This window comes from Nestor notabilis, unplaced genomic scaffold, assembly GCF_000696875.1.
Source record: "Nestor notabilis isolate BGI_N333 unplaced genomic scaffold, ASM69687v1 scaffold2976, whole genome shotgun sequence".
NCBI lineage: Eukaryota > Metazoa > Chordata > Aves > Psittaciformes > Psittacidae > Nestor > Nestor notabilis.
In genome coordinates this window covers 53,862-67,434 of record NW_009934177.1, presented here as the reverse complement: position 1 = coordinate 67,434, position 13,573 = coordinate 53,862, and the positions used below count along the sequence as shown (strand labels likewise).

General features: G+C 41.7%; 1 protein-coding gene across 1 annotated transcript in view; it reads right to left on the bottom strand.

The window, feature by feature from the left end:
- Positions 1-10,080: 10,080 nt before the first annotated feature.
- MGAT5 (mannosyl (alpha-1,6-)-glycoprotein beta-1,6-N-acetyl-glucosaminyltransferase) overlaps positions 10,081-13,573 on the bottom strand; it is a gene marked incomplete at its 5' end in the record, with an annotated part of 56,547 nt that continues 53,054 nt past the window's right edge. The window contains 2 exons of the mRNA XM_010017197.1: positions 10,081-10,279; positions 12,001-12,158. Coding sequence (XP_010015499.1) covers positions 10,081-10,279; positions 12,001-12,158 — 357 coding nt within the window. The remainder of the gene's footprint in view (positions 10,280-12,000; positions 12,159-13,573) is intronic.

Genomic DNA, 13,573 nt, shown 5'->3' with positions numbered 1-13,573 from the left:
AGGAGTCAGCTGTAGCCTGCACTAGGTGCCTTGCCACCAAGCGGTGCTGCAACAAAGGCCATCGCCAAGCCTGGGCTGTGTTTATAGTAACTAGGCAGGAGTAGCCCACAAAAACACATTCCTGTGGCCTGGCGTCGCGGCCCAGGTTGCGCAATTGGAGAGTGTAATTAAATCAAATAGCAGACAACCGAGGGATATTTCCCTCTCCTGTTCCTCCCACGTTTGGGAGCTGATGTTTTCCTTTCAGCCACAAGACCAGTATTTGGGGCAGCCCTGAACGGTTCCTGAATTTCACCCATTTACTGTGCAGTTACCCACCGCAGTGAGCTCACCTAGAGCAGCTCAGGAGAACCCCCATGTGCGGGCCCCACATGAGCTGACACAGGCAGCAACACAACCAACCATTTGGGTACAGGGAGGCTGACCGCACAGGCCACCCAAACCTTCTAAAGAAGGGCTGCTTTTCCAAGTTACTGTGGCGAGTAAGTAGGAAACATCCCGTTTTGTCATCCACCACCACTGCCACCAACCCCAGTGTCCTGAAAGTGCCCCTGAATGACGCGGGTCTTACCAGAGTGTCACCCGTCACCTCCCCACACAGTAAGGAGTGGAGGCAACACCTATCCTGAACTGGCTGAGTGACAAGGAATGCCAATCTCCTTTTACTGGGGCAGACCTACCCATCAGAATCCAAGCCTGCAGCGCAGCCTTGGGCAAATCGCATCGATTCCTCCCTCCTGTGGAGGCGGGGAGGAAAGGTCTTTGAGGAGTTGGCAGCTTCCACTCCAAAGATTTACCGTGCTATTACTTACATAGTTGTTGCTGAAACACTGGAGGCACAAGCCTTGGTACATACGCTTCTGAATTGGTATTACTGTTTCAGCGTATTTGTCCGGTGCTTCTTTTGTTTTGAAGTTTCCCTTCTCACAGACACACACGAGGCCAGGGCTCCTCTGAGGGCTGAAGCGAGTCTCCTGGGAGGACAGGCCACCGAGCCAAGGGTCCGCAAGACAAAGCAGGACATACAATGAGATTTAACAGCTGGAGCCTGTTGGGTGCAAACAACATGCCGTTTCTTTGGCAACAATGATTTAGTACCAGGATTTTAGTTAATGGGAATCTCCATAATCAGTAAAATAATAAAGTGTGCAAGTCCTGACAAGCATAAACATCAATATGGAGCGTTGCAGGGTGGTAAATGGGGCTGTGCCATCCCTTGCACACCGACGAGGAAGCGTCAGTGCGAGGAGAGGCTTCTGAGAGCCACACAAGTCCCAGCAAAACATTTCCATCTGTGGACTCCCTCCCAGATGGCGTTTGAGTAAACCCAGTGGAAGTGTGTGAGAGTTGAAGTATTTAGTACTTAAGCTTCCCCAATGATCTTTCCAATACAGCTGCATGGCGTGTGTGGTTTTTTATTCCAAGTTCCAATTTTTATGCATTTTTTTTCCATTATGTGACTGCAGCACAGCCCACATTTGACTCTAGCTACTCACAGTTTTACAGATGACTCCTTATAATGTCAGCACTGAACAACAGTTAGGGAATGAAATAGGAAGGAAAACACTTCCAAAAATAACCAGAACGGGGCGGGGGGATGAATGAGCAGCGTCCTCTGATAATTCATTTTGATGTTAGGAAACATTTGGGAATTGGGGTGTGGTGAATAGCAACACAGGACAAGAAAACTTTCACCCATTTCAGTGAGGTGGGGTATGCCAAGAAATACTCACAAGAAGGGGTGACTGCTGAAGGATATTCACCTACTTCACCTCACTGAAACAGCAATACAAGGCTCTTGTAGAAGCAATGCAGCTGAAAGCCATTGTGCATAGCTACAATGCTCTAAGCTCCTGAATTCTGGCCAGTGAGCAGGCCAGGCAGCTGACCAGCCAAAGCCAAATCATAAACCCCCTCCCAACCTGCAGACACTTCACCTTCCCGCTTCAGTCTGACATTGTTATTTATACTATTGCTTTACCAGTGTTGTGTGGCATTAACTGGGAGGGGCAAAATAGATAAGAAAGATCCCAAGTTGATAGTTACTGGCTTCTGAACCAGTCACGTTTTACATTACTCAGTTATGTGTGGCCACATTTAAAAACAAACAAACCTCAGCAAAAACTGAGGTGGCAGAAAGAGCCTTTAGGCAGAACTGGCAGTGAAGTAACCTGGCAGCTCCCTGTAAGGAGCTTCACTGGGCATTTCTATTGTATGTCTTTTCTGATAGATGTGCTTGCAACCTCCAAGGTGATTTAAGGCAGCACCTACCGAGTGCACTGAACACGTGCTCTGCTCCCCCCAGGCACAAGTTACCATCTCTCAGATGATTTTGGTGGACAGACCTTCTGGGGCCCCTCTCAGGTGGTGGCTCCAGCTGCCAAAAACTCAACTTGCCACAGGAGCGATGACAACTGAAGCGAGACAGACGTGGAGTCCCAAGTTTCATGCTTGAACTCGTGTTCCATATGCAAGTGTTTTGTAAACCATCCAAGCCTTTTGCATTGAAACTTGGATCTTGAAAGACAACACTCTCTGAAGATGTTATTTTACCACAACGTAACTTTTATTTTTGAACTCCATGGCGCATTGCGCCAGTTAGGTCTCGTATATCTGGCGATTCCACAGTCTTCCCTGGGTGCTGGAAATCTCTAGAAAACCAAGAATCGCTACCTACTGCTGTGACAAAACTGCAACCTACAAGGAAGCTTGAATGTATCCATTATCCAATGTAGGTTTAAAGCAAAAAGACAATTACTTACCTGTTGTCCTTATGGCCAAGGTCACAAGCATCAGCCACCAACACAAACGCCCAGCTGCAGAATTGCAAGCACAAGCCATACAAATGCAATATTGGATCAATGGCAGCTCATGGACTTCCCATTTAAGCACAAAGCAATCATCAATCCAAATCACACAAGAAAAAGGTTTATTGAAAAATAAAGTTCTCCCTAGTTTTTTTTCTACAACAGTGAAAACAAAGCATTTTGCTATGCCATTACAGACATTTACTCTTCCAAAAAACAAAAAACCCTAAAATCTTTCCATCCTACTGAACCCCAGGAACGTGATGGTATCTGAACCACTGTGTTCTGTTCTTTCTGAATCAAACTGCTTGAACATAATATAGTGGAACACCACTGTTTAAATAAAACGAAGGATCGACCTTTCAGGAGAGAACTCAAACCAAACACACGTAGCACTGGCCTGACCCTTGAGTTCTCATGTACATATAAAAACTCTGTCTCCAGATTGTCATCTGCAAAAAGAGGCAATCTTTTCTTTTTTACAGATTTCAGTAGTTGGTTTTTTTCTTCCAATTTACAGTGCTACAGAGATTATTCAGATTCTGACCCCCTTCACCCATGGAGAGAGAAAGTTTCCTCCAAGGAATGATCCAGACCAGAAAGAGCTGCCTCAAACTGTCCTCTGCCCCCCTCTTTCCCCCTGCAGCCCTCAGCTGAGCAACCTCAGGGGGATCAACTTCTCCAGGCTCAAGTCAGTTTTGTAAATATTCCCTTATATTTTTCTCCTAGCTCTCTTAGAGTCTTCAGGGTAACTTTTCTGATGAAATGTACTCACTGTTTCCTTTGGTAAAACCTGCTATTTCCTCCTCCTCTGCTGTATTCCTCTGCAAAAACCAAATAAACGCACAGCCTCTTAAAAAGGGTCTTCACTCTACTGCAACAGACCCATTAATGAATGTAACAAATTAGCTCGGGTATAACCCTATTAAAATTAACTGCCTTCGCACAGCAATTTAACTTGATTTATTGTGTTCCTATTTGATACCTTGAACTACTTTGCAGCTGTCGGAATCTAAGCCAGGATGTGTTGCATGCCTTTTGCCAAGTGCACGGATGGCTCCATAAATGCCATAGCCTTATTTACATGCTCTCCTTAAAGCCACGTATTTTGCTGGCTCCTGCAGGACCAAGCTGGCCCTGGGTGGAGCAGCACTGGCTGAGGGCTGGTATTTACAGGCATGACAGCACAGTGCAATACAGGTGGATTTTCCTATACAGAAGAGGAGCCGCATGTTATCATGCTGTAAAATGCAAGAATAGCAAAGTCGGTGATGCTTCAGCTCTGTGAGCCCCTACACAAGGTGACAAATTCTGCTCCTATACACTGTCCACAAAAGCTAAATGGCACCTGCCCCAGTCCCCCCAGAGAGAAGGGTGTTTGTTACTCACTTGAATTTTTCTAAAGCATTTTCTGTGTGTGGAAGGTGGAGTTATTTACTCATTTTATTGAACTTTGAGGACCTGATTTTATTGACCCATTTAATAAACAGGTGGCTTAGTGCTGTTTAGAGAGGTCTGCTGAACTAGAACATGCTGTTGTATGGTCAGAGCTATATGAATATGGAAAGGATTACACCTATATTACACATTGGCAACAGTTGCACTGTGTTGGTTTTCCCTGGAAGAAGGAACATGAATGATGCCTCCCACCTGAGGCATTCTGGGGTTCAGCTGCTAGTATTTTCAACACATTCCCACAGTAAACATTTCACACTGGGTACACGGAGTCTGCTCTTTACACATTCCATGTAAATATAATTGGAAATTACAAACCATTTTAAAAAACCCTCTAGAACTGCTTAAAAATATGAAGATGGGATTTAAGTCACTGCCCATAAACTGATACGTGTTGATGTCACATTTATGGCAATATTATTAAAGCGTATCTCAATGCAATCATGTCTGTCTCTGGCGTTTTCAGCCTGAACAAAAGCATATGCCTGTCAGGGCTTTATTCCCCTCGATTTTACAGCAATCCCAGAAACTGGGACCACAGGAAAACTACAAACAGAAAGAGATCACAAGTCAGAAAGTTGAAGGCATAGCAGCTGTAGGGTGAACATCACAAAGAAATAGCCATGCCAAAATGTTAGCACCTCCAGAAAACAGCCTGTGAAATTGGAAAGGCTCTTTAAAAATAAACAAACAACAAATACCACAAACAAACAACAAACACCCACCCCCCACCTCCAAACTGTGGACAGAACAGCTGTTTAACCAAGTTTTCACCTGATACTTTAACAATAAGTAACATCAACTTAGTCAGAGATGACACATGCTTTAACAGCAAACAAAGCTGGCTGCTGATATGCACACAACAGAACCTACAAGGATTTGGTCTTGTAAGTTACAGTGCTTTGAATTAAAAAGGGAGAGATGCTTTTTTAATTTGAAGAAAAATTAATGGAGGAGTTCTGCTATCACGAAGCCAGTGGGAATCATAAAGTTAATTAGACCTGGGTGAGATTCTATCCAGCCTGATTCATGCCATTTAATTTATTTTACTAGCAAAATCTGGTCCTGAAATGCACCGTGAGCAGAACAAATACCTGAGAAAGCAATTTGGATTTTGTTGACATGAGAAGCGCTGCACACTCTAAATCATCTTTGTAATTTAGATGGGCCACTCGCTTTTGAGAGGGAAGGGCATGTCTTTCCTGTCAAGGATAAACCAAGGACCTTGACTAGCATTATAAAGGACAGTAGTACAGCGTGATTAAGTGAGGGGAGAAGCCATCAGCTAACAACATGATTTGTGGCTGATGCCAGCAGAAACTCTCAGCAATTCTGCATGCTCGTCATTAAGCAAGTTACAAAAGCTGGCACAGGCAGTTGGGAGCAGAGCTGAGCAGGGAAGACACTGGGTCCTGTGTGTCTCCACAGCCCCATTCTGCCATCTCCAACTGAAATCTGAGCAGCAGCTACTGTACAAAACACTCTTCTTGCAGAAAAGTAGTAGCATTAAGAAGAAAAACATCTGCAACAAGCTGAATATCAGAGTTCCCTCCCCACCGAGAGCTGTATCACAAAAAGACTGTATTCTTGTAGCACCAGGAATTGCCCCATGCACTTCCATGTCTTTACCCAAAACCCCAATACCTCAAGCACTGTAATGTGGATCTTCACTTTTCCTTCTGATCAAATCAGATATGGCTGTTTCTAGAGGTTTTCTGTTAGCAGTGTCTCCTCAGGGAGTATAACAGCTTTATCTTGCTCTCTGGCCATTAAACAGACATCCTGTCCCAGCAGGAGCTCTCATGTCAAATTACTGACGCTCAGTAAAGGGACTTCTGCTTCCTGAAGCAACGTCTAGCAAGAATTAATAGTTATACTATCTTTTATCTTATTAACCCTTACCTTATACTTCTAGAACACATTTCTCCACTACTTAAAAACATTCTGAATTTATACCACTAAGTTGTAAAGTCATCAAGCACCATTTTTACCTGTTATTAGTGTTCCATTATACTTGTTCAGACAGCGTCCGTATTCCAAACACTCACCCAAACCCCAAAGAAAGTAAAGGCACACAAACATTAAATATCTGTAGGAGAAACATGATCTGATATAAACAAGCAAACACACTGCTGCAACTATAAATTATAAAAAGAAACATAGAAACCAAGCAAAAAAATGCAAAAAGCAACTCTATTTATACATGTGCAAATCAACTTGCATATATGAAATAAATGAGGTTTTTATTGGCATTTTTAAACAGTGTGTATTTACCAACTTTACCTTTCAAAGGCAAGCCTTTTCTGTTAATTTTAATAAATATGTAAATGCTTCTCTCAAGTTTTCTAATCTCATAGGAACAAGATTTTTGAAAAAAAAACGAAAAAAAAAAACTCAGGTCACATACAAAAATACAAAATTTTAAAACAAAGAATGTCTTGATATGAGAGAGATGTTTAAAAGCTTGTAAAATGATTTTATATTCAACTTGACATTTTTTTCCCCTCAACCGCTGATCAATATATTCAAATGCAAGTCATGCAAGAACCTGATTTCTGAGGAAAGGAAGCTGCAAGCTTTACTGTGCCACTGAAAAACGGCAGCACAGTCCCATCTCTAACATCCTTAAGTGCAAGAATTGTACTACACCTTTATTCTTTAATTAGGAAGGAAAGTAGTTACGGAACTCAGACAGGAGGCTGCCCTCTATCCCGAAATGTGGATATATATTATAGAGTTTAGTAAATCATTCAAACTTTTAAATAGTCAGACATGGATATGCCTGAGTGCTTATCAATGTGTGAACAAGCACTGCGGTGTGATGGAGGAGTGCTGTATCAGGCTCAGCCAGTGATGTTTACAAAGTTTATGTGCTTACAGTTCTCATAGGATAGTCTCCTCTTACAGAAATTTAGACTGAAGCTTTCTTTCAGAAAAGTAACACTTCTTCTGAAAAGAGAGTTTAAAATTATTAATAGAGCCCTATCACATTACAGGTCTTGATTCCTTTTTAAGATTAATGAGTCTTCGCTATAGATTCCAGTGGAAATAAGATGAGACCCAACTGATTCTGAAGCCAGTTTAGATACTCTCTCCCTGGCTGAAATGCAAAAGGCATTGGTGCTTGCCATTTCCTTTTTGCCAGTACACAGTAATTCACTTTAGTAGACTAGAAACAGTGCTACAGAATGAAAAAAACAGCTTACAACAGACTCACCCTGCTGTGGTAAAGGCAAATGTAGCACTAAGCAAAGCACTAGACCAGAAAATCTTAAAATAAAAATACCCAAACCCTCCCATCTTTAAAGGTTTAGAGGCAAAACAAAATGCAGTAGGCCATGTGGACCATACAGTATGTGTTTGTGGGAAACAAGCAAATATGTATTTACAGCAAAGAATCACACTACAGCAAAAACTAAGGGTTTTGCATTCTTTAAGTGTGCACCTACAATTCTTTGTTCCCAACGTACTTCGGTGCTCTCTCATTCCAAATGAAATTCCTGCCTGAAGAAACTCAGACTGAACTGGTAAAGGCAAGTTGTGCTGATGCCTTTACTTTCAGCACCAAGTATATATATACTGTGATACTCTGAATGTTCCAGTTGCACAAATATGCACAGGTATGCAGGGAGTATTTTATATAAATACAAAATGAATTGCTGCACCTGCTCAGACTGATTTCCAATCCTCCTCCCCCAGGTTTTCCAGGGTATTAAAACTAGTGCAAATGACATTTGTGCCGACTGAAGCAAATGCTGAGCTATGGTAACGGTAAGGATTTCCACACTTGTTTGTTTTCTTTTCATACAAAAAGTTTGCCACCCATTATAGCACCCAGCTGTTCTGTTTCTGGAAAATGACTCTAAAATACAGTAGATCTTATCATCATCACGACTCAGTTACGGGTGGCCCTGCTGTTCACCAGCTCCCACATATCCTTTCTGGATACTCAACAGTCTCTAAGGATTAAGTTACTGTGTAGTCCACAGCAATGTTATGGGGTGTAATGGGGAAACTGAGTGCTGAGGCAGGAAAAGAAAAACTTGAAAAAGCTAATTCAGTGCTTTTAAATTGAAAATTTAAATACATATACTGTTCTGTTTATGTGGGAATTTATCCACAATGAAAGAGCATTTCCCTTGCTTGGTCTTTGGTAGGTCAAGAGATACATCGATATTCACACACAGGTAATGAATGCTGGTTACAAGAAAAATCCAAACCAACCAGATATATCCAAGAAAGGCAAATGCAAAGTATCCATGCTTTTCATTATTACCTGGTAATGCTTGTTGATCGTTATGGAAAAACTCTTCACACTGATATGAAGATTTTTTCCTGCGTGGTCAAAGCACATCCAAATTGTAAACCTGCAGATTACGACTGCTTTCAAAATACACTGCAGGTTTGTTTCTCACTAATCTTAGCATATCATTTCCTGACTACAAATGGTGCTGTCAAGCATGCCACCTTCTGCTGGAAGTAACAAAAATTACCTCTATAAAAACATGACGGTTTAGAAGAGTTAACTTGCTGCTCTAAACCAAATGAAGTTTGATTTGAATTCCAAACTCTTGAATTGCTTTATTCTAAATTTGTAACTGGTGTGCCCACTAAAAAAAAAACCAAACCCCAACAAACCAGAAACACCCCCCAAACCAGAAAAACAAAGAACCCATGAGACTGATCAATGCTTTTCTTAGCAGTTGTTTGTCTCCTCTTACTTGATCTTCAGAAAAGATTTCTCTTTAAAACCTAGCTAGTTATGAAGACATTTTACAATTCTACCATACAATAATTATAGTTAGCTTAGTTTAACCTTTCTATGTCATTCAGCAACACTTTAACTACTGGAAGCCGTAGCAGACTGAGGCTCTAACAATAATATTGCTCCAATGATGCTGAATACTTTTTGCTTCACACAGTATTTCTAGTAGACAGACTATAACAGAAGCATGGGCAAATTCCAAGGATTACTCTCTAAATGGGACCAGTAAACTGTGACAAGTCCATTCCCAAAATGGCAGTATGATTGTGTAGCTTTTCCACACTGAGGAATGCCACAACCGTAGTCAGTTCTCAAGTCACCGAGATATGTCAGATGCTGGCACCTGCTTGTTTGCTCCTCATTCATGATACTCTCGGGTTAGACTGCTCTGATGCAGCAGCTCTGATGCAGACAATGCCTTGTTGTGTACAAAGATTAAAAAAAGGAAAAGAAAAAAAAAAAGAACTGGGCCCAGCTAACCCAATAACAGGGTACAGAGTTACGAGTCCGAGTTCTTGTGAAGTAAATGACTTCATAGCTGTTCATGCTAAAGCAGTACCCAAACCAGTGCACCTAGAATAAAACATCAGTCCTCCCACCCCTGCACCCCCACCTTCAAGCACACTTTTTTCAATTTTCTACTGGAATGAAGTTGAGGTCCTTTAACTAACCATGATGGGGGATGGCCTAACTCATTACAAAAATAGAAAACACTTCACCCAAACGACAACAACAAAAAAGAAGTTTGATGGGTCTAGGAATTTTCTACAAACTATTCTGTGCAGTCTTCTTCAAATCACTGTAGAACATGAATCTCATTCTCTTCGCAACCAGGTGAAGGAATCTGAAGAGTTGCACTGCAAATGTTCTTATAGGAAAAAAAGATCAGTTAGCTGTTCATTATGAATCCCTCCTCTCTTAGTAGATGATTCTGCCCAGCAATGATAGCTCTGCCTGCAGCAAAAAACCTGGACAAAAGTGCAGGAAGTAATAAGTAGCTCCTCTCAAAACTACTTACATTTTGTCCTCAACTCAAAAGAAGCTCTGCTGCTGCTATAGGCAGTCTTTACAAAGCGCAACCTGTCCTTTAATATAGTCTCTGCACGGGCAGATTCTTCTGTAGGTGGGGTGGGATCCGGCACAGCTGAACAATAAGAGGTCACCTTGGAAAACACAGTGCTTCCTTCTTCCATCAAAAGAGGGGACCAGAATATCATTTGCAGACTCCATGGTGAGACATTCAATATTATGCCTAAAAAGCAAAGCAAATGATCTAAATCACTGTGGAGTTTACAGGAGTTCAGTACAGTTTTCATCCTTCATCGCTAAAATGAAAATAAAATGCTGTATTAAATCCTAAATCAAGTACACTTAGAGATGCAGATTTCCAGAACACAACTCTCCTTTTTTTCTGGCTGCATGGATTCTCTCTGCAGAGGGCAGTACAGCCTTTGCTGCTTTCCTAAAGATTAATGAAACATGTTAAAAAGGACTATTTGGTCCCTTTGACTATTCCCCAATACACAATACTTAAAATACACTGTGGATTTCTAGTAAGACAAAACCAAAGAATGTGAAACTGGGAGATACCCTCAGGGAGGTCCCACGAGTGAGCCCCACCATTCTAGGCAGCCCTGGGCAGTTCGAGGTGCACGAGCTCAGCCAAACTGTGAAGATGAGGCAATGCTGCTGTGGTGCAGCAGAAGCTGGTCAGAGCGGGACCCACTGCTCAGGGGAGCCAGCTAGTGCAGGGCAGCTGAAAACATTAAAATTCCAGTTGCTGTTTTCTGACCACAAAGCTTAAGCACGAGGGTAGCAATTCCAGTGGAGGCTTGTTTTTCACTTCTTCTCGAAACAGTGGTAGCTTTCAGCATTTAACAGGCTTTTTTTTTTTTCCATAGAATTATAATGTTGTCTAGACAGCTAGAAAAGAAGCCTGACAAAACTTTTCTATCAGCTGCTTCTGAATTCCACTGGGAATTACAATTTTTCAAATAAAACACAAAAATAAAAACCTTGTAGAATTTAATTTAGCAAAAAGCAGAGATAGAAAACCTAGAAAGCAGATTCCCTAGCAGCCATGTGTAGGAGCCCAGCTTTGAGTGCTTTGTTTTCATTCTGAAAGGAACACAGACATACTCCTAAAGAGGCAGGACCTGAAAGCAACATTAATTTCCTTAATGCATAGCTGGTAAGCCTCAGAAATTGGCACTACCTCTCACGTACAAGGGTTTACAATTCTTTACGTAGGACAATACCGACAAAAGGTTTGCAGAAACAGTAACTGCTAATTGCCAGTGAGCACAGATGCTTCAATATGGATGTTAATCACGACCAAAGAGGAAGCTCAATAAATAAAAACAATACTTTATAAGTCCTATATTTAAAATCATGTGAACAACTGATAGGGATCACACAATGTGTACTGAGTTCTATTTACTGCAACAAAATACATTTCATTTCTGACCCAGCTGACTGAGCACAACTAGGATTAGTGTTCAGAGTCATGCAAGTTCACTAATGAAGGATACGGCAAAAGCTGTGGCATAGTGCACCTGCTCAGCCAGGGCTGCACCAGGTCCATCCAAACCCAATTATCGTCCTGGCACCTGCGATCCCTGCAGCACAAGCATCTTTACTTAGTGCTGGAAACCCACCATCAAAGGGCACTGCGGGGGGCACACACAGAGGAGACAGATGGGGAAGGAAGAGATGTAAATTTCTGGCCTTGGTGCCATCTCACTGCAAAAAACACATGGTATGTGGCATGGCACTCTCAGCACAGCAGCAGTTTCTACCATCCACTGCTACGAAGGACTGACAGCTAACCTCACAGCTTGCTGTCGCCAGCCGGCCAGCACTCCTCTCCCCACCTTCCCTTCTCACAGAATTTGTACAGTAAACTTCACATGCAGCAAAACCCAGTGCAATAAAACAAGACCAAGTAGTATGTTTCTGCTTTTAAGTACTTACCTAAGAAGAGCTTTGTCCTTGTTGAGATGCTGAAAGAAGGAAGGCTCACAGATGAGCTGGCTTTCCTGGCAAACTTGTTTACAGGATTTTCCAGGTTCAGCAATTTTTACTTGAAGGGCACTTAATGGGGGCCACATCACTTGCCCATGACAGAAATCCTGCAGTGACAGATCACACTTTATTATGATGCATCCAGTCCCTTGACAGCAATATTTCCCATCAGTAAAATAAGTAGTTATTATCACCCAAACACTCATTTTGCAGCCCTTGTGGTTGTATCAAAATTAATAATTTAAGCACATTTAAAAAGAATATTTTTTTTTTAGCATGAGGGAATTATCACCTTTTATTGCTACTTGAAATGTGGTACTATCATTCTTCCCAAAGAAGCTTCTTCCCTACTTTTACCATTTTTCATTTATCATAAACTACTCCAGCTAGTCTCAAGTTCCACACACTGAACCCATTTTGGTTTCTCAGTGACTCCTGTTTCACTAACTCAGTGCTAGCTGAACTATTTTCTTAGTTACATATTTTCTAAGTGATACTTAGCACAAGGAGCTAAGTAGGAGCAGAATTCCAGAGGTCAGTTACCCGGTAGGTGAGAAATGTCTCAAGTGACCCATGTGGAGAGTCATGTGGAAAGGATCAGGGGCCAATTCTAGACTCCACACAAGGCAACCTAAAAGTTATACCATATAGCTAAGAGTGCTGTCCAAATGCTTCTTCAACACTGACAGGCTGGGGCCATGACCACTTTCCTTGGGAATTTGTTCCAGTGCTTGACCATCCTGTCAGTAAAGAACTTCTGAAGTGCCCCTGATGCAGCTCTAAGCCATTTTCTCATGCCATATTTGAAAAATAAATAAATAAATGAGTAATTTTAGAGTATATTTATGGCAGAATAATTTTAACAGCATCTGAAAAACCAGGTTAGTAAAAGATGGCTGGAGGTACTTTTTAGCAAGGTTGTTTCAGAAGGTCATTTTGCTATTTGGACTTAAGTGCTCCACTTATTCTGTTCTGTCATAAATCAGTATTTAAAATACTAGATGCAGGAGAAAATCTATATACTTTCAAAATCCAATCCAGTACTGTAATATATACATATACTATAGAATACTGTAATATATACCAGTGTAAGATGTACAATATAACACTGTACTATTGGATTGGATTCAGAGCTAGTGCAGGCAGAAGACAAAGTTTTTCAAAGACAGTGAAGACTTCTGAGGCTTCACCATTTGCTGAGGTCTTCAGTTTTTAACATCTCTTAGCCGAAAATTCTTCCCCAAAACTGGGCACAGGCTCCCACTGCCAGTCCTTAGCTTTGTGGGAAGCCTTCCCCCCAGCTTCCACCACCTTGAAGCATGTCCCACAGTACATCACCTTCACAGGTACTAGCACACAGGGATGTGTCTCAGTTTGCTGTCTCTGGTTAGTTTTGCTATCAGCCACCAAAACCAACCTGAATTTAGTTTCTTCACTCCAGTCTATCTTGCCACACAACCCCACATGCATAAGGGTGAAATAAAGATGGTATTCAGAACAGAAGGCTAAGCTTTACCAGAGA